The sequence below is a fragment of the Pituophis catenifer genome, unplaced genomic scaffold (assembly GCF_029215685.1).
Source record: "Pituophis catenifer annectens isolate HBS135680 unplaced genomic scaffold, rPitCat1.0.hap2 SCAF_1, whole genome shotgun sequence".
Classification (NCBI taxonomy): domain Eukaryota; kingdom Metazoa; phylum Chordata; class Lepidosauria; order Squamata; family Colubridae; genus Pituophis; species Pituophis catenifer.
The window spans coordinates 45,554,590-45,575,523 of record NW_027256881.1 but is presented as its reverse complement, the minus strand read 5'-3'; the positions used below and the strand labels follow the sequence as shown (position 1 = coordinate 45,575,523).

Sequence of the window (20,934 nt, the reverse complement as noted above, 5' to 3'; positions counted from 1 at the left end):
GAGAATTATAAGGCATTAAAGGAGAGGTTAAATTTGCAAGTCTTCTTAATGGTTAAAAACAGTGAGATGAAAAGTGTCCATATATTCAGAAGCAAGAATCTACCATCAAAAAATTTAAAGCTCATTTTGGTTTTATTCTTTGAATAAAGCATTTATATTTCATCAAATACAGAATTTGTAAAATTGCCTGTAGATTCAGATTCTCTCAGGGCTTCAAAATATATGACATAGCCAGAATCAGTGGTAAGAGAGTAATAGGAAAAATCAAATTATGATACTGAGCAAGGTACAGTAAGTCTGAGTCCTACTTAATTCTTAGATGCTCCCATTTTTGAACTTGTGTAAGTGATTTCCTAACAATCCAGGCTTGGATTATTTACAGCAGTTGCTTGAAAAATGCCTATCTAATCCACATCGATGGAAGGAGATGAACATGGTTTTAAAACAGGAGCAAGAAACATCAATAAACTGCATTATGCTGATGAAACTACTCTGCTGAATGAAAATGCAAATGAATTATAAGCTGCAGTAATGAAAGTCAAGGAAGTCAGTGAAGAAATGGGACTAAAATTAAATATGAAAAAGACCAAAATATTGACAACAGATACAGCAACCAGTCCCAGATTGATAGTGAAGATACCAAGTTGGGAGATAATTTTTGATTTTTTTTTCAATAGACCATCCATAATAAAGGAAATAGTTATCAAGAAATATTCCATAGACTAGCATTTGGTAGAGAGCAAAGAAAGCCTTGGAGAAAATATTCAGATGCCATGATTTGTTGAATACCTACCAAGATGAGAATTGTGCAGACAATCATTTTCCATGTAACATTCTGTGGAAGTAGAACAAAGCAGGGTAAAAGAATATTGATGCCCTTGAACTCTGATGATGGAAAAGACTTCCGAAAATACCATGGGTTGTCCAGAAAACAAACAGATTGTAGAACAAATCACTCCAGAACTTTTGATCGAAACCCAAATGATGAAGCTCAAATTATCCTACTTTGAATAATTATGTAAACAACTTGCTTTTTTTTAGAAGTATTTCACAGTGGGGAAGTTGGAAGGAGAATAAGAAGAGGAGGATCGTTGGCAAGGTGGATGGACTCAATTACAATAGGTATACCATTGGAAGAGCCAAAGGATTAGAATGGGAGACATCAACCTGGAGAAAGGCTATTTTAGTGGCTGCTAAGTGTTGAAAGTAACTTGATAGCATATACTCAAATCAGTCAAATCCACAAATATATCATAATAGATTCAAAGAAAGGAAGTTTAATAGGCCAATTTTACCCCAAATCTGAAACAAAGATATTCTGTGCACCTGTTTTACTTTCTGCAGGCTAATTGGATTCTGCTGGCTCCTACATCTGAAGATTTGGCTGAGGAGACAGAGAGTTAAGGCAAAGGTTAATTTTAATCATCCAGAACAGGAGTGCTGCTTTCCAGGAGGTGGATTTTCCATTTGACATCCATTCCACCTCCTAGTTAGGAATCCAATTATAAATCTTGCCTGGAGTAATCTATGGAAAATCTTCCCTGTCTCACGGGAGTACATCATTCTCATTGAGTAATGAAGGACTTCATTCTCCCTGGAGTTAACATCATATTTATCTGGCCAGGAATCCAGAGACTGATGCAACATAGTCCCACTTACATCAATCTGCCACATTAGGACCAACAGAAGGGGCATATTGCAGGTCCCATCAACCAAGGAACTTGGCAGGATCCTGAGAGACAGCCTTTTCTGCTGTAGTACCTGCCCTCTAGAACCTCATTTCTCCCAAGGTGACATTGATCCCAGTCCTTCTGGCTTTCCAGAAGGCCCTTAAAACTTGGCCCAAGATGCCATTGGGCTGTGAGCTCCCAAGGAAATATGCAGCGCATTAAATGGTTATATTGTTAAAGTTCACTCTTCTCTGTCTTTTTATTACTGAATTTTAAATGTATTTAAAAAAATTTTTTTAATTGTTCTTAATGGTAGAAGATTATGACTTTGCTTGTGGTTTAACTGTATGCCATCCATGCAAGTGAGATGAGTGGCCATATAAAATAAGTAAATAAATGTAGTAAGCTTTGTGACAACTGGTAATTGCTAGATCTGCCCTGACTTTTGTGCCATTTGGTCCACAGTTTGAGTCAACTGTTCATCCAGGGCAGTTACCCGCTTCTGATGTTGGGTTGTGTATGCTGCTGAAGGAAGGTATTAGTGACCTGTTCAGTGATTATTGCGTCGGTAGAAGTGTTTGTGGCAGTGGTGGGTTCTAACCAGTTTTACCACCGGTTTGCATCGTGCACACATTTTGCGCACAATCATCAAGATTTGTCAAGATTTCCACTGCTGGCTCTCCCAAACCGGGGAAAACCGGTAGTAACCCACCACTGGTTTGTGGCCATGGTTTAAATACAGAAAACAAAATTTGCCTCCAATATAGTGGGAGTAAGGAGTCACCAGAATTAATTCAGTCCTTTTTTTTTGCTGACATGGCAAATATTGCAAGAAATTATTTCCAAGGACCTGAAGAATCTGACAAATAGATTAACTGTTGCAAAATTATAAAACAGTTATGAAAGAATTCCAGTGACTGCCATGGATCAAGTACAAACCCTAGTCTTGCTATGATCTTTTTTGCACCTCTTGCTTAATTTTCTGTACTTCATTCTCCTCTTATTTTTGGTAGTACGTCAGAACCAAGCAAATACAATGCTTGGCTGTTAATAGTGGAAAAAAAAACTTCCCATAGCAAATGATGCAATTTACATTAGATAATTAGGATTCTCTTATTTTTTTTCCTGTAGCTTGCTTTTCCTGCTGCACTTAAAATGCTTAATGCCTGTAAACTGCTAAAATAGGTGTTAATGAAATAATGTAGATAAATAGTTTGTTTTCCTTGTGCTGTGTGTGTTGACTGAGCATTTATTTTATTTTATTTTATTTAATTAACGGAAGGCAGACTCTCTGCTCAGAAGCTTGGGGAAGGGCAGCATTCTGACTCATTTTGACTGGGTTCTTTCCTGTGAGTATTTTTGTGGTTTCAAAATTGTTTTAAATTTTGGAATGGATGATTTTTCTGAAAAGTGATTGACTGGTAGCAATTAGCGTGGACTGCCTACCTTTCTTACTCTAATAAGGAGATAAGATACTGAGTTCTGATTGTTTCCAATGGCCAGAAAAGGCATTTCATTTTGACTTTTGTTTCTGATTAAATATACAGATGTTGTGATGTAAGGATAAAGCTGGAATTTGTGACCTGATATCATTCTTTGTGTGCCATTGTGTAGCAAGTAGAGTCAGTGAAACTAGCTGTGATATAGGGTGCGTTTTAGTTATAGACTGGGCTGTCTATCTGTTTTGGTGTTTCCACTTATGTGAAATTTGGGTCTGAATAGAGTAGCTAATGTCAACTTCCGTAGAAAGCAATTTTAATTCATTTTTCTTCACCTCTGGGTCTCTGATTTTTCTATAAGATTCTATAATCTTCTATAAGATTTTTTTTTTTTTAGTGAGCCAATGCAACAGTCTCATTTTGAAAAAAAGATTTAGCCATTAATATACACATTCTCACCAGGTCAGAATGTGAAGGAAGAGGTGGTGCTATTTAGCATTTCACCAGTAAGTCAGAGGAAAAACAATTTATCCAGAGTCAATGGCTAGTGATAATAAACTGAGTCAGAGATTTGGAATTAACAGGGCTTAAGCCATCATATCCCATATATACATACTATAAAACTATTAAAATTGGATATAAAGTTTAGTGAATGAGCTGTGCATATTTACCCACTGTCCAAAAGATAATGCCTTGCAGTCTATATCCGTTGAATATGTAGCTCTGCTTTTCACCATTTCTAATTTCAGTTAGTAGGTAGCAATCTTACAATTCAAGGTAAATATTTTTAGGAGAAGGACGTCTATTAAACCTAGTTTCAAGCCATAATAATGGCAGATTAGAATTCAACTTCACCAGAGTCACTCGTATTTATAGATACATAATGCTAGACAATTAGACAATTATCTAAAATAATTGTCATGGATTTCCAGTACAAGTAGACTTACAGCCACAATTGAGCCCCAAATTTATGTCGCTGAGTGAGACATTTAAGTGAGCTTTGCCCCGTTTTATGACTTTTCTTGCCATGGTTGTTAAGTGAATCACTGCAGTTGTTAAGTGAATCTGGCTTACCCAGATTCTTTGCTTGTCAGAAGGTTGCGAAAGGGGATCACATGACCTTGGGACACTGCAACCATCATAAATGCAAACCAGTTGCCAAGCATCCGAACCACGGGCATACCGAAATGGCTGTAAGTGTGAAAAACAGTCACAAGTCACTTTTTTCAGCACTGTTGTAACTTTGAATGGTCACTAAATGAACTGTTGTAAGTTGAGCACTACCTGTACTGACCAAAGATATTAAAAGTCTGACCTAAGATGGTATCTTCTCCTACATAGGTTTTGATTGGACAAACACTTGTAGATTTCTTTATCACTGGCCCTGGAATTAGCTTTGCCTGAAGACCACAAAGTATGCAGAAGGAACACTTGGTCTGCAGCAATTGTTGCTAATCCCTACATTATAGGCCACCTGGGGACATCAACTCAAAATGCTTAATGTAAAGTCTTGGTCCTGACCTATGGATTTTTAATGTCTGCCTTTTTTTAGATTCACTTAAAATTCAACCCAGGCCCTCTGACACCATGGCCTGATTCTTAATGTCTTTATTTCTACCATCTCCACCTGTATATCTCCATGACCATATGGAAAATTTTCCCTTTCCTAATTTACCAAGATATCATGGTCACTTCCTTCAGGCCTCAACATAGTTATCAACCAAAATGACTAGGTAATAGCAGTTTGGCGAACTTCACAACAAAGAGAAGATAGATAGCTTTCCCTGGAGATAATTCAGTTATATTTTTATAATTTTACTTTTATTACATTTGAATTACAGCTTTCCTAAAAACAACTTGTGGCAGCATTCATGATTCACAATGGGCCTGTAAGGTAGGTTAGGCTCAGGGGTGGGTTCTACTTACCTTTACTACCGGTTCGCATCGGGATTGCGCATCCAACATTTTAGTGATGGGATTGAAGAGTGTTTTACTTAAAGAGATCCATTACATTACCGGAGGCTCAGCACATCTTTTTCTTTAAGGGTCCTGTGAAAATCTTGCAGAGGCAGCATGCAGCAATAGGTTGCCCAGTCTCTGCTAGTATAGTTCATCTGATACCCAAACTTGCAAGCATTAGGAGAACAAAGCCACCTTCTGTATTATTTCTACCATTGCCCACAGGAAGTGTTAAATAAAAGTTTGGAACTTGTTTGAATGGACCTAGTGTATTATAAACAATCCATTGCAGTCATGTGATTGGTTCCTAGGCCTAATGTGTTTCTATGATTCGAACCTTCCTTGAAGGATTAATCTTGAGTGGGCACCTGAATCTCATTTGAAACAAAAATATTAGTCATAGTCTTGGGGAATAAATAAGATTGTATATGTGTCAAGAAGTACCAGAAAAATAGTTATCCTGGTGATGCTAAGCAACATTTAGAATTGCAAATAAGCCAGCATGTTCATGAACAAGATTTGCACCTGCTGGAAACCACTTTTCCCAGTTTGATTACTCCCTTTTGGCTTTCATGTCCTTGTCCTGTCTTAAAAAGACTCTGCATAACACCTACAACCTGCTGTGACAAGTTTGCAAAACATATTAACGATAAAAATAGTTTGCACATGTTCTGACTCACGCTGTAAACCTGAGCATAATCTGAAAGAAGGTTTGGACAGTGGAAATTCAGATAGCTATCTGTCCAATATAATGGATGAGTTTCACCTTGACCTGTAGACATGGATAAGCTGAAAGAGCTTCTTGCCTTTTGCAGAGGTAGACTGATGAGCTAAATTATGCTGATGATTAATGCTTTCTTGGAGAAGGCTGTCCTAATCCTTTAAACAGGAATGTAATAAGGCAATTTTCAGAGGTGGTGGTGAGGAAATGATCCTTGAACTACATCATTATTCTAAGATTTTATTTTTTTTATTCAGGGCTGCCAGGCAAATGGCAATCACACAAGTTTTGGAGGAAACTGATCATTTGGCTCTTTTGCAAACCAGTTTACTTTAGGGCAGGAGACAATTGGCCAGGTTTGAGAAAAAAAGCAATTTTGATCTTTCATTGATTGACATATCATGTCCTATTAGTGTCAACTTTTAGCAACCTGTATTGAGCAGCAGGAATGGTCTTAAGGGGCAGGAAAAGAACGACTCTCAAGATAGCGGTTTAGATAAAAGAGGACTGAGTGCAGAACAAGAATGTAAGTTGAGTAAATGTCTCAGACAGAACTCTCCCTAGTTCTCATGAAGATAAAGGGGAGAGCAGAATGCATTCAGAGTTGTAAGATTCTGTTACTATAACTTTACACTTTTATAAACATCTCCAAAGAACTAGGTCTTTATATAACGTATAGGAACTATGATAGTGTGATCCTGGTCATCTGTGCCTTAAGCGTGAACTCTGGATTGATTTGTTCGTTGAACTATTTGTTTGTTTTCTTGGTTGCCCTTGGGATTCTCAGGAGTCTTCTCCAACACCAAAGTTCAAAAGCATCAATATTCTCTCTATCTTGCTTTTTCAAAGTCCAAGTTTTGCATCCATAGATGTCACCAGGATAACCATTGTCTGAACATTGTCTGGCTACTTTACTAAGTGCTAGTCTGCAGTGTATTTTTGACTGCTGGTTCTACTATTGATAGATGATCTTCAAAGGCAGAAGCTATCCATCATTTTGATATTTTCATTGTCTATTCTGGGACTGGCTGCTGTGTCTATTGTGATTACTTTGATCTTTACATTTAATCCTTCTCCCATTTCCCACTGTGCCCCTTGACTTTCATTACTAGAGCTTGCAGATTATTTGCATTTTTAGCTATCAGAGTAATGTCATTATCATAGTGCACATTATTGATGTTTCTTCTTCCAGTTTTCTTCTTCCAATTTTAAATCCAGACTCATTTTCTTCCTACCCACCTTCCCTCAATATATATTCTGCATGTATGTAGGCTAAATAAATAAGGGGAGGGTATACAGCCTTGTCTCACTCCTTTGGCAACCTGGAGACTGGATTACTTCTTTGTATAGGCTTCCTGCTTTATAGATGCTTCCTATCAGGCTTCTCAGTTGGCAAGGCAAAATACTGCAAGAGTTTCTCAGGACGTGAAGACTGAGATAAGCAGATTTATTGTAGCCGAACCATGAAACCATTATGAAAGAATTCCAGTTCTATTTATACTGTTCTACTGCAATGAAAATCCAATTTATTTTGCCTCTATGTAAATGGCCAGACACAATTATCTTTTCTGCAAGAGTACACTTTCTGTCCAGTCCTTTTTTAATAGTGCCTTGATCCAGGATTGGGTTATTTCCTTTTGACCAACTACCTTTCACACCTCCATGTGACCTACCACTATGAAAGATTAAATTGGTGGAACATGGAAAGCCCTACTCTGGGTAGCTCTTCAGTTGCAAACTTCTTCCTCAAGAGGTGTCCTGACTTTTTTTTAGCTTGAGAAATGCTGTTAAACATTTTTGTTTTATTGTCAGTGATAGCTTTTATGCAGTTGCATGTATTATCTCCTTGGGCTGTTTTGAATGACTTTTTCTCTGAATCCTAATTGGGGCACGGAAAAAGAAAGACTCGATTTGCACAAACCTTGTGTAGCCCTATTTCGCTTCAGTACCACAATTAATGCATGCAGCATTGCTTTAAGCCAATGTTGTTTAGCACATTTTTGGCTGACTTTAGGGACTGTACCCATTTCACTAATAAGGTGACTTTGGGTGGCTTAAAAATAGTAAAAAGATGAACCTAAAAACAGTTAAAACTAGGAAGACTTAAATAAGAACTAAAACCAAGGGGATGGTGAGGTCTTCCTACCCTGTCAACCACATCCAGTGAAAAACCAGCTTTTAAGACCTTTCTGGAAGGCCAGAAGGGTGGAGGTAGATCTCACCTCTGGTGTCAGAATGTTCAACCGGTTTGGGACCATACTGGAAAAAGCTGTTCTTGAGCTGAAATTCCTTGACCGACAGGAGTTCACAGCAAGCTCCTTCTCCTGGAATGACCAACATACTGTACTAGCTATAGCTTCTGAATGTTTTCGAAGGGGAGCCCCATGTGGACCCTAGATAGAATTTTAGCACAGATCCACCCTATGTTGAATTTAACAATAAGGTGAAAGTAGAATAAGCATTTGCAGAAGGGAAACTTTGAAAAATGTTCTTGTTGATATGTTAGATTGAATTGCTGTTATAACATTTTTCATATATTGTGTGAAGTGTGTGTGTGTTTCTGTCTGTTTGAGGTTATAGTGCCATTGCAAAATATGTCTCATGGGTCACAGGGGAATTTACTTTTTCATAGGTATGTATAGAAATATATATAGATGCTTCTAATTCATATATTTTAGTGATGTATTAAATAGTCTAAAGAATTTTTGATTCTGTGGCATATATTTCTTTAAAAATAATTAATGAAGACAATGATGATTTCTTAAAAGTGCTCAGTCAGTTCTATTTTTGTTTGCCAAATCCCATTTCATCTAAATTAAAAAAGGGCTGATAAAAAAAACTCAGAAAGGAATTTTGTTCAAATAATTGCTGGCATCATTGAAACTACTTTATATACTTAATTTGTTGTTCCTTTTGTTAAACTTGCTTTAATCATTTAATTGAAATTGTTAGACTGTTGTTTTTTTGGCAGAAGTATACTGTATTTTGAAATATGGTGAGGAAGTAATTTCAATTAGTCCAAATAGCATTGTCTTCCTTTAATGTGCAAATTATTGATTATAAGGACATAAAGCAGACTTCTTCAATCGGGCATCAACCATCAGTTTGCATGTACAGTGAAAGTGCTGCTTAGAAATAATGAGATTTATTATGCAAAATAGCTGGAGAGTACAGGTATACTAGGTTGCAGAAGGCTAACGTATCATTAGTGATTTTTATTATGAAATTATCTTGATTCAGTGAAATCAAATGTATTTTAAGAGTAGATCATAGTTTTTGTTGAAAGCTATTTCTAAGAGAAATTGAGGAATATGTTTTATGATAAAGTAATCAAAGAAACTTCTTATTAAATAAATCCTTAAATTTTTTAGGATATTTTAGGATGTTTTCAAAATTGAAAAGGGACATAGGAGATCCTAATAGGAGGATAAATCCATTATTTGTAGAACAACGTTGACTACATAACTGCATAATTATTCAGCATCTTGTGTCCCAATACAAATTCTTCTTAAATTCTGCTGAAACAACTGAAGCAATTTAATTGCCAAGGAAATTAAGACATGTCAGATTTACTAAAACTAATCAATCTAATTTTCTGACATTTGGGATCTAACTCTTCATCATTCTCACTTATAGGATGTATCAAAAATAAAGCTGACTTTAGGTAAACTACTTATTTGGTCTCCATAAATTTAATTTTGCAATTGTAGTGGGACTTTGAACCTATGTAAATATGTAATCAACTTATTCTTCACAAAAATATTACATGATAAAATAATACTAAATACTAATGGGTTGTTTTGCTTTGTTCCTTTAGGGCATCAGTAGTCTGTTCAGTTCCCTTAAAGTAGTCAGGCTGCTTCGACTGGGTCGTGTGGCTCGAAAATTGGATCACTATATTGAATATGGAGCGGCTGTCTTGGTTCTTTTGGTGTGTGTCTTTGGTCTTGCAGCCCATTGGCTGGCCTGCATTTGGTACAGTATTGGGGACTATGAAGTTATCAATGAGGATAAAAACACAATACGAAATGAAAGCTGGCTCTACCAGCTAGGGGAATCCATAGGATCGCCTTATCAATTGAACACAACAACTGGAAAATGGGAAGGCGGACCAAGCAAGGATTCTGTTTATATCTCTTCATTATATTTTACAATGACTAGTCTGACAAGTGTTGGATTTGGGAACATTGCACCAACGACAGATGGAGAGAAGATTTTTGCTGTTGCTATGATGATGATTGGCTGTAAGTATCAATGTATTAATTTTTAATTTAGTCTTTCGAAACGTATGATTTTCTGTAAACTGCACTAACTTTTCACAGATCCCTCTGGTCCTCTCTCCCAAGTCTGCTGGGGGAATTCCCTGGAATAACAAGACATTGGAATTATAGGAAATATTTAAATTTTCCCTTTCCCTTCCCCCAGGATCTTATTCACTTCCATAAGCTGAAGGAATCATTTTTGACTATCAGCTCTCCATGATAAATCAGATTTCCTCCCCAATTTATTTTTATAACAAACAAGGAGAAGTTAAACATCAATATTTTACTTGGCTGCATGATGAATGCACCATATTTTGCAACCAAAAGGAAAGTAATGAGGAACAATTCATTCCATGGCCTCAGTTATCTGCTTAGTCACCTGTTCATTCCAAGCTGTGACAAGACTGAGCTGTGTAGCAGAGTTTTAGGAAAAAAAACCCAAGCTTCCTCTGAAACTGCATTGTAGCTTCCTGGGGTGGGCCAGTCAAATAGGCAGGCGTCCCTATGGCTGGGCATGGTTTTGGAGAGCTCTAGGGCCAATACAGAATGGTCCAATTTTATATGTTTATATAAAGATGATGATCAAGGGGGGAACAAGCAGATAATTTGTTTATGTTTTACATCTGTGACCTACCATGTGGCAAGCTGACAGTTGATTACAACTGTAAATGTGAATTTACAGCTCTAAATGTGAATTTAGTAAGAATTCAGCAAATAGTGAGAGGATAGATTGGAACAAGGGTAAGTTGACTTTGGAATATTGTAGAATTAATTCTAGTAACCACTTTCCATCAGCATTTATTTCCTGCTGAAATAGCAGGAAATATGGCTTTATATGATAAAAAGGTCTGGTGAACAGATGTTAGAATTAATCATGCCCATGATGGCACTGAAGGCTCCCTATATACCATGAAGCAATCTCCTCAGACACATACTGTATGGGGTTTCCTGAAAGAACAGTAAATTTGTTAATTGAGTTTATACTGGCAAGGATACAAAGGCTTTTGTAGGTATCAAATATTTTAATTGGAGTGAGTTCTAAATGTATTGGGACAGTCTTAATTTACTGGCATTAATTTATAGTAAATGTCCTTAAATATTGTTAAAGAAATCTATAAGTGCAAACATTTAGTGCACTAGTATATTATCTTATTTGAAATGATAGTGGTGGTGGAAATGTATGCCCAGAAGGGAGAATTTTTCATTAAAAAATATTAAATACAAATGCCCAAATTGTCCTGTTAAAACAGATTGTGGTAGCAGTAGAAATTCTGGGCTGTTGGTTGCTGTATTGTGCCCTGGGAAGTACGCAATAATCTGTTCAACAAATAGTGCCGCATATAAAACAGCAAGGCACACATCTGTCACAATTAAGTGTGTTTGCTTTAATTCATAATTATCCTGACCTTTTCAATTTTCTGTAGCAGTGTTCTATGTCTGACAACCCCTTACAGTATCAACTCCAGTCTTTTAATCAGCATTGACAAGAGAAATAACACAACTCTCAAATAATTCACTGAAGTCCAGTGAAGTTCTATTGTTTGTGCAATTCCAGTATGGTTAGTTGTTTTTGTTCAGGGATCATCTAGCAGAAAATCAAATACAATAATATCACATAAAATATTTCCAATGAAATCAAGGCACTTAACTAATAATATACATTTTTGTATATTATTCAAGATGGTTTTTTATAGAATTTAAATAAATGGGCATAAAACTGAATCAAAAACTTCAAAGCATTTAATATGTGTGGCCAGAGTAACTCACATAATCCATCGTCTGTTGAGGAAACATTTCGATGGCTGGGGGGGAATATGAAGGGAATAGTTGTGATGAATGCAAATTATAGCATTTACTATGAAAACAAGTTCCCTTTGTCTAGTGTGCAAAACAGTAGATGTATCCTGTTAATAAAAAATTATTTAAGTGTTTTCCCTCATTCATTGCAAATGCAGTAAAAGGCTATCTGCGTACGCTAGTTTGAAAGATGAAGCTCATGACTCACTAAGAGAGAAAAGGGGGTATTAGCAGATAATGCTAGAGATATCATGAAAGAACTTATGCTGAAAATTAATTTGATGCTTAAGATTCTTCAGTACTGGAGCAGAATAAAAAAAAACTTGTGGAAAATTTCTAGATCACTGAAACTAAAAATGCTTAACTTAAATCTGTAGTGGTCCATATCTGTCCTATAATGCTGTAAGAGTTTTTGAATTGAAGGCTGTATTGGTTCCAATATTTTATGAAAGTTGTAGGAATCTTAACAGAGTACTGACCAGTTTATGTAGTGCTGTATTATCATTTCTTAGAATTTTTTTTTTTTTTTTTTTTACTGAAGTTCAATACATTTTTATACAATGGAGCCCTTGGTGTCTTCCAGAGTTTGGTTGTTTGCTTCCAGATGTTTCATTACTCAACTAGGTAACATCGTTAGTATTGGTGATTGTGGGTTTTGCTCCCTCTTTATATACAGTAGCTTGCACTGCCTGTGTTGATAAGGATGTGGTTTTCTCTTTGGTAGTTCTTTGATTAGGGTATTGTTTTCTGCTTGATTATTTGGTCTAGTGTTGTGAATTCCTGCTTATCTGGGTGTTGCTGCTGGAGATAATATGTTCTGGTCTTTTTGTTTCCTTGTTAGGTTTTTTTTTTATTGTCTTTTTTGAATGGCAAATAAATACAGCTTATCTCTCTGTGTCTGTTGAGGATTGGTTTATCTGAATGCCAAGCTTCAAGGAATTCCCCAAATCCAATTTGGATTTAGCTTGGCCTGGGGTGCTCACAATTTCCCAACTGAAATTATGGTTTAATCTGTGCATGTGTTATGAAATTAAGGAGCTTTCATTACATCTTCTGACTGCTAGTCGGTGTTCAGTCGATGTGCTCTGCTGATTTTCTGCTTGTTTGTCCTACATAGCAGCTGTGCACTTTATGTCGTAAATGACTCTTTTTTTTTCCTTTAGCAATTTGGTCTTTTGGTTTACTAAAGGTATTTGTGTGCTATGGTGATATTGTGTGGCTGTAATAGACTGTTGGTTGTTTCTGATATATTTTTGATGTATGGTGCTATTATCCTTTTCATAGGATTGGCTGATTGTGCTATGGTGGGTTGAACAGGCAGCACTTTTTTATAAAATTGCATGGGTATCCATTTTTGTTGGAAGAGATTGGATAGGTGACCTGGGTGCTGCAGTGCAATTTATTTATTTATTTTATTATATTTCATACTTCTTTTCCGCCCATCTCCCTCAGAGAGGGACATGTGAATAATGTTCTTACAGATCGCCTCTTGTGGGAGGTTGGTTTGTTACGTTCATAGTGAACCACTTGGTTGTGTTGGTTGTTTTTCATAGACTTGCATTAACCATTGTTTCCAGTGGTGGGCTGCTGCCGGTTCGGATAGGTTCAGGCGAATCGGTAGTTCTGACAATCAGCTGGCTCCGCCCACTCACCCACCCCTGCCCTATCCTGTCCTATATTTCCTTCTTTCTGGCTCAGCTGATTTGCGCTGCACAGCTGATTTCCACGCCTCCACTGTTCTACTTACCAGAGCTGCCTAAGAAGGTAATCAGCTGAGCTTCAAATTGCTGTATTTTAAACACTGCACGCAAGCATGTTAGGCGCATGTACACAAAGTGCTTGCTCACAGAACCGGTTGTTAAACTAGTTGCAGCCCACCACTGCTGATGAAGATATCCAGGAAAGTTAGTGTATTGATGTTCATCTCTTCCCTTGTAAATTTTATTCCTTTGAAGATGTTGTCAATTGTTTCATATGTCTTCTCTAGTTGTTTCATCTACATACCAGATCAATATTTTTGGTTGTATATGTGTGGGTGCTATAGTTTTTAGACTCTACATTACAGTCTCTACTATGAGACTTAAGAGTGGTGATACCTTGGGTATTCTTCTGATTTGTTGTTATATTTGTCCATCAAACTGAAAGTAGGCAGTGAGGCAGAGATTGATGAGGTCCATGATTCAGGATATTTTAATTTTGGTATATTTGGCCAAATCAGGTGTGTTGTATAGTATTGCTACCATTGATTGCATGCAATCTATACAATCTCAAAAGGCTGTGATTTCTTAGAATGATGCATTTTTTTGTGATGTTAACTTTCTATATCACTTAACTAAATAAACAGATATTAAGTGAACTGGAGATTTTTCTGTAACTGAAGTCTTTCCTTACTTCAGTTACAGAAAAATCCCTCAGTCCACTTGACACCTTGCAGATATTCCATTGAAACAGGAGAAATGAGAGGCTGTACTCAAATGCACAGTTCTTTGATATTATTGAATACAAGCCAAAAAGTAAGCAGTTGCATTTTTCACATTTATTCAGAATAACTGAGTATTTATGGTTTATCTTACTTTCCCAATTACCGATGTGTTTCATTTCATATTTATCTTAAAATGTTCACAACTAAAGTAAAAATGGGAGACCAACAGGAAAATGCATTTTTGTCAAATATTACAGTTTAGAAGTGAGAAAGAATGCAACAGCCAAAAATGACTAACTTTTCAACTTTAATTTTGTTATTTGTTTTTTTTTTAATTATTTTTTTTAAATTTGATTTATATGCCGCCCTTCTCCGGAGACTCAGGGTGGCTTACAATGCGTTAAGCAATAGCCATCATACTTTTGTATATTTTATACAAAGTCAGCTTATTGCCCCCACAATCTGGGTCCTCATTTTACCTACCTTAGAAAGGATGAAAGGCTGAGTCAACCTTGAGCATCGTGGGATTTGAACTTGCAGTAATTGCAGGCAGCTTGATGTTAATAACAGTTAATAACAGTGCTTTAGTCTGCTGCACCACCAGAGCTCCTTAGCAGTTGTTTGTTAGCAGTTAATTATCACAGAGCTCTGCAAAAAATAATCAAGCTTCTCATAAAAATAGTAAGAAATAAGAGGTTTATAATATCTGCATATTGAATTCACGTACACGCACACACACGCACACACACACACACACACATGTAATATGGAGACAGCATTGGTTGTACTTGTAGATGAACTTTACCAGAACTAGGATGGGGGTGGAGTATCTACCTTGAGGCTCCATGTTTTCTTAGTGGCTTTCAATATCATTGACCATGATATACTTCTGGACCAGCTGCAGTGGTTGGGAGCGGGAGGCACTGTGTTGCAGTGGTTTGCTTCTTACCTCAGTGGTTGTTTGGTTCTGGATGCAGCACAACAGACTTTGGCTCAGTCCTGATAAGACTTAGTGGCTGTATCCCACCCCCACCCCCCAATCAGGATTGTTTTCATTGTTGATCTTGAATGGAAAAACACTTCTCCATTTAAGACTGGTATGCACTTTGAGATTCCTTTGCAGCTTCTGCTGGGAGAATAAGTGCTAGCTGTGGCCAGGAAGGTTTTTGTACAGGTTCATCTTCTGTACCAGCTGTGCCCTTTCCTAAACCAGGAAAGCAGCAACCTATAGATGGTTGCTCATGCACCAGTCACCTCATGATTGGAATATTGCTGTGCACTCTAGAAGGAACTGCCCTTGAAGAGCATCCCAAAGTACAAAATGCAGACAGCTTCTGGTATGTCCATGTGTCACCACTGTTACATGAGCTGCACTGGTTGCAAATTGGTTTTTGTATGTGCAGTGAGTCAAAATGCTGGCCATTACCTTTAAAGCTCTTCATGGCATAGGGCTGTATACCTGAGAAACTGCCTAGATCCAATTATTTCTGGCTGCCCAATAAATTCAGAAAAGTAGATGTGCTTCGACTCCTTTTTATTAAATGTTGTCATTTTATGGCACCAAGGAAGAGTGCCTTCTCTATAATGGTCCCTGCCTATTCCCCCAGAGATATGGATGGTACCTCCTCTCCCAGGGTTCCAAAAATTTAGAGGGATAAGATAATTCCTCTGCCTTCATTTGCCCAATTCTGTAATGTAATAAAAATATAGTGCATCCACCTTATGTGTAATCATCACACACTAGCTGTAGACAGTGGTGGGATTCAGCCAGTTCGCACCACTTCGGGAGAACCGGTTGTTAATTTTCTGAGCAGTTTGGCAACTGGTTGTTGGAAGAAATCATTAGGGCAGAGAACCGGTTGTTAAATTACTTGAATCCCACCACTGGTTGTAGAGTTATACAGGCATGCATGTGCTGGATGAAAACAGAATAGCATGTCATTTAAAAAGTATGCTTAATCTGAATTCATATAATATATGAATCACATAATATATTCATATATTGTTAGTACTGAAGAAATGGGGCAAATAATAGTGAATGACAAAACTTAAGCCTAGTTAGACTCATGAAGGACCCATTCAGTTTCTCTATAAGGGAACAGGAAGCAGAAAGAAGAAAATTAAAGCAGCATTAACTTTGGGAAAATCTTAATTATATTTTGCCAGTCTATAAGACCAGGCAGTTGCAGTGAGTGAGCAGGACTGATGAGTGAATGGATGATTGTGACTCCAGGCTAAGGTACAATCCGTGTTTTCTTATGTGATAATAAATTCTGCTGAACAAAATGACATGAGCAGCATAGTAGAGTAAATAACCAGGCTAATGTTAATGACATTATTAATGGATTTATTCATTGTGCTTAGCCATATCTGTTTTAATTATGATTTATTAAATAAAACACTATTACTGAATTAATACAATACTCTAAGAGATAAATCATGGTTTAACAAAATAACAGTTGGAAGGGACCTTGGAGGTCTTCTAGTCCAACCCCATCTTCAAGCAGGAAACCCTATAACATTTCAGACAAATGGTTGTCCAATCTTTTCTTAAAAACTTCTAGTGTTGGAACTTCTGGAGGCAAGTTTCCAATTATTAATTGTTCTAACTGCCAGGACCCTATCCTTAGTTCTAGGTTGTTTCTCTCCTTGATTAGTTTCTATCCATCGCTTCTTGTCCTGCCTTCAGGTGCTTTGGAGAACAGGTTGATTCCCTCTTCTTTGTGGCAACCCCTTAGATATTGGAACACTGCTATCACATCACCTTTAGTCTTTCTATTCATTAAATTAGGCATACCCAATCCCTGCAACCGTTCTTTATATATTTAGCCTCCAGTCCCCTAATCATCTTTGCTGCTATTCTCTACACTCTTTCTAGAGTCTCAACCTCTTTTTTACATTGGGGAAACCAAAACTGGATGCAGTATTCCAAGTGTGGCCTTTATAAAAAATTTCTGGATTCATACAATATACCATGTGGAGACTACTGAACAGTGGTGAAATCCAATTTTTTTTACTACTGGTTCTGTGGGTGTGGCTTGGTGGGCATGGTGTGGATGTGGCTTAGTGGGCATGGCAGGGGAAGGATACTGCAAAATCTCCATTCCCACCCCACTCCAGGGGAAGAATACTGCAAAATCCTCATTCCCTCCCCACCCCTGGGGGAAGGATATTGCAAAATCTCCATTCTCATCCCACTCTGGGGCCAGCCAGAGGTGGTATTTGCTGGTTCTCAGAACTACTCAAAATTTCCGCTACCAGTTCTCCGAACTGCTCAAATTTTCCACTACTGGTTCTCCAGAACCTGTCAGAACCTGCTGGATTTCACCCTTCTACTGAACCTATTCATTATACATGCTTATTAACATGATTGATTATGTAACATCAGGTTAGTGTTGATTTAGCAATCACATAGATATGTTTTCTCCAGGAGGATGTGTCCCAATCTGTATAGTACCTATAGCTACTGTAACTGCTTGTTGTCTTCTCTTTCTTTTTACCTTTGCTAGCTCAGGCCTTCTCTAAAGAGCTGGGTTTTTCTTTGCATTTGTAGTCCTACTGCTAACCTTGCTTTTGCAGAAACCTCATGTCTACTTAGATACATTGCTACATAGAAATGTTTTGTTAAGGCTCCCAGAGTTTTCCACTGAAAAATAAACTGGGAAGGCAAGTCATTTATAAGGCTTCTACTTGCAAAGGCTGAAATGGAAAGAATGTGGATTTTCTCCCTGCTTCAGAATGGAGGTATAAGAAAGCTGGTCTCAAGTCAAAAAAACATGCATCTGAAATCTTGAACTAAAATAACTATAGCTGTAAGGACTGAAGCTGCAGATCTTTTTCTCATCTTCTCAAAGTCCTGAATGTCCATGGTGAAATACAAGCCTTCTGAATAGCTATCAAGTATGAATGGAAGGTTCCCCTGTGGAAGCATAAAATTGGGGAGGGGGGTAATTTGCACTTGGATTGTGAAGCAGGAAAATGATGGGTTGTACACACAGTCCTAAGCATGATTTCTTCACCCATAACTTTTATTTTCAAGTAAAGACAATCCATCCATCGTAAGAACTGCTGAACCACCCTTTTGTCTGATGTATGGGGAAACTACATCTTTTCAGTGAAGCATAAAGGACTACCTACAGATTCTTAGCAAATAACATTTCAGATTCCACACTAGGGCTGGCTACTGGTCCTTTGGGATAAGAAGTGTATTATTTTGCATCAAGGTGTTCTTTGACATATTGTGCTGGAATTTGATTTGTTTTAAGCTTTAGTTCTGATTTGCTACCTTCTACTGATTGCTGTTTAATTTTAATTTCAGTTTCCCAAGTTTTGACTTGTCCAGATTGTGGTCCAGGGCCCAGCTGTGCATTTAATGAATCTCAGGTGGAGGAGAAGAAGAATATCAGGCTTGGCTATTACTCTGATATTGATAACACTGTTGATAGAATTCCAAGGGGTTAGTAGTGAGATGCTCAGGTTTCATGGACTAATGACTGCCAGCTGTCAAAGGCACAGGGCCAGGCTGAGAAAGAGATTGCAGAACCAACATCAGGCCTAACTTTTCTAGTTGTGGGGTCCAGGTGAGACCAAAATGTGAATGGCCGGGAAACAGTGATCTTGAGTTTCAAAGACAAAAATATGAGTTTAGGGAGGAAGTTTACAGGTGAAAGTAGAAACTTGTACCCATGCAAGACAGACAGGGAAGGAAGGAAGGAAGGAAGGAAGGAAGGAAGGAAGGAAGGAAGGAAGGAAGGAAGGAAAATTGGCTATTTTGTTGCTGGCATTTTCATCTCAGGTTGCCAACCTGGCCATTTTTCTTTCATCTTTTTCTCTTTCTTGCTTTTAATTTACCAGACTTTCTTGACTTTGCTGACCCTGCCTAATTATTGGAGAAAAGTGTTTGATCTTTCCTGGATTTTGCCAGAGGACTGAAAGCAGTGTGCAGTTAATTGTAAGCATTGCAACTGCTGGATGCACAAGGTTGGCAGCTCTGAGATAATTGTTGATGCTGGCATGCTGCAATTAACCTCATTAGGATTTGAATTACATCTAATTAAATTCTCGTCTCTGACAAGAGCCATGTAATTTTTTTTTTCCTGTTGGACTGTTTTTCAGAGAGGGGTTGTTCTGAAACCTGCTGCTTTTTTGAGGGTAAATAAGAATGGAAAAAGGGGGCTTGCCAGATAATCAAGACTAAAAGCACCATTAACTTAATAGATTTTTAAAAAAGAAATATTTCAGAGTTTATGCTAAAGATTTTGTAGAAGGTGATGTTGATGCTATCTAATATCTGAAATAAATAAATCATGTTATATTTCATTGTGTTAGGTATTGCTTTTAAAGGGTGCAATGTGTAGTGGCTGTGAAAAACTCAATTTTTGGAAGGAATATAGACCAGCTTCACCCAGTAATGGGTTTTGATTGGTTTTAACTTGGCACAATTAGCTATATAAATTAAATCAGTAAATAAAATGATGCATGAATTGACCCATTGTGTCTTAGCATGATGTGTAAACTAGGCTACTATGGCTTATTCAGCAACAATGATTTAAAAATTATGGTTTATACCTCTAGAACAGGGGTGTCAAACTCGATTTCATGGAGGGCCACATCAGGGTTGTATTTGACCTTGGGGGCCATGGTGGGCGTGGTCATGGTGGGCGTGGCCAGCTCAATGTCACTTGTCTCAGGGGTGCCTGTGGTGGCCCGAGCACTCTGCCTGCAAAAATGGGCTCCCAATCTCCGTTTTTGCCTGCAATGGTCTCCTGCAACCCTCTGCAAGTGAAAACAGAGCTCGGGAGGGCTGTGCACTCCATTTTCACTATAGGCCGGTCCTTTTCTGTTTCCAGGGTGGCTCCATGGGCCAGATCTAAGTACCCCATAAGCTGGATCTGGCCCATGGGCCTTGAGTTTGACACTCCTGCTCTAGAAGTAAACATCAGCTACAATTCTGAGGACTGAAGTCCAATACATCCAGGAACGATTCCTTTTGTTCTCCTTTCAGCACCAGATTAAAGCAATTGGAAGAGAATTTTGAGATTTTAAATGGAATACGCATTGGGTTTTGATCATTAGTTTGTATTTGATGCAAAATTAAGTTTATGCAAGTCATGAAACTTGGAACTTGATTTTAAAATATAAGTGTTCAAGAGGCTGCATTTATCAAGTCAGATTATTGGTCCGTCTAGCATATTATTTACTTGGGCAGCAGCTTTCCATGATTTCACACTGAAATCTATTGTCAGGAATTTAAACTTCTAAAGTACTGACAATTATTTTTTTTTTAATATGTAGCATATATACTTAGCCATTGCAGTCTTTCTTCCCATTTATTGTGAATAACGATGATGGAAATAGAAATATGAAATCAAACACAGATTTTTGCAGACAGAAATGTGCTTGTGCTGACAAACTGGAATATTCTTTTAGAGCATCTTTTGAAAAGCACAGACAATTCATTGTTAGAAGTGCTTGTGAGGAGAGCAGACATTCAGGACAGAATTGATTTTTCCTTAAAAAGGGGTTATAGCCCTTATGAGACTCCTATGAAACAATATCATGGGGAATAATTCAGATTGTCATGCTGTATTGTTGATGCAAGAGACACAACATTTCAGAGTGCATCTCACTCCATCTCAAAAATTGATAAAGACCATTTACTGTT

General features: G+C 37.5%; 1 protein-coding gene across 1 annotated transcript in view; it reads left to right on the top strand.

The window, feature by feature from the left end:
- The window catches only part of KCNH1 (potassium voltage-gated channel subfamily H member 1), a 212,660-nt gene that overhangs the window by 52,733 nt on the left and 138,993 nt on the right, over window positions 1-20,934 (top strand). Inside the window, exon 7 of the mRNA XM_070948671.1 lies at window positions 9,607-10,033. Coding sequence (XP_070804772.1) covers window positions 9,607-10,033 — 427 coding nt within the window. The remainder of the gene's footprint in view (window positions 1-9,606; window positions 10,034-20,934) is intronic.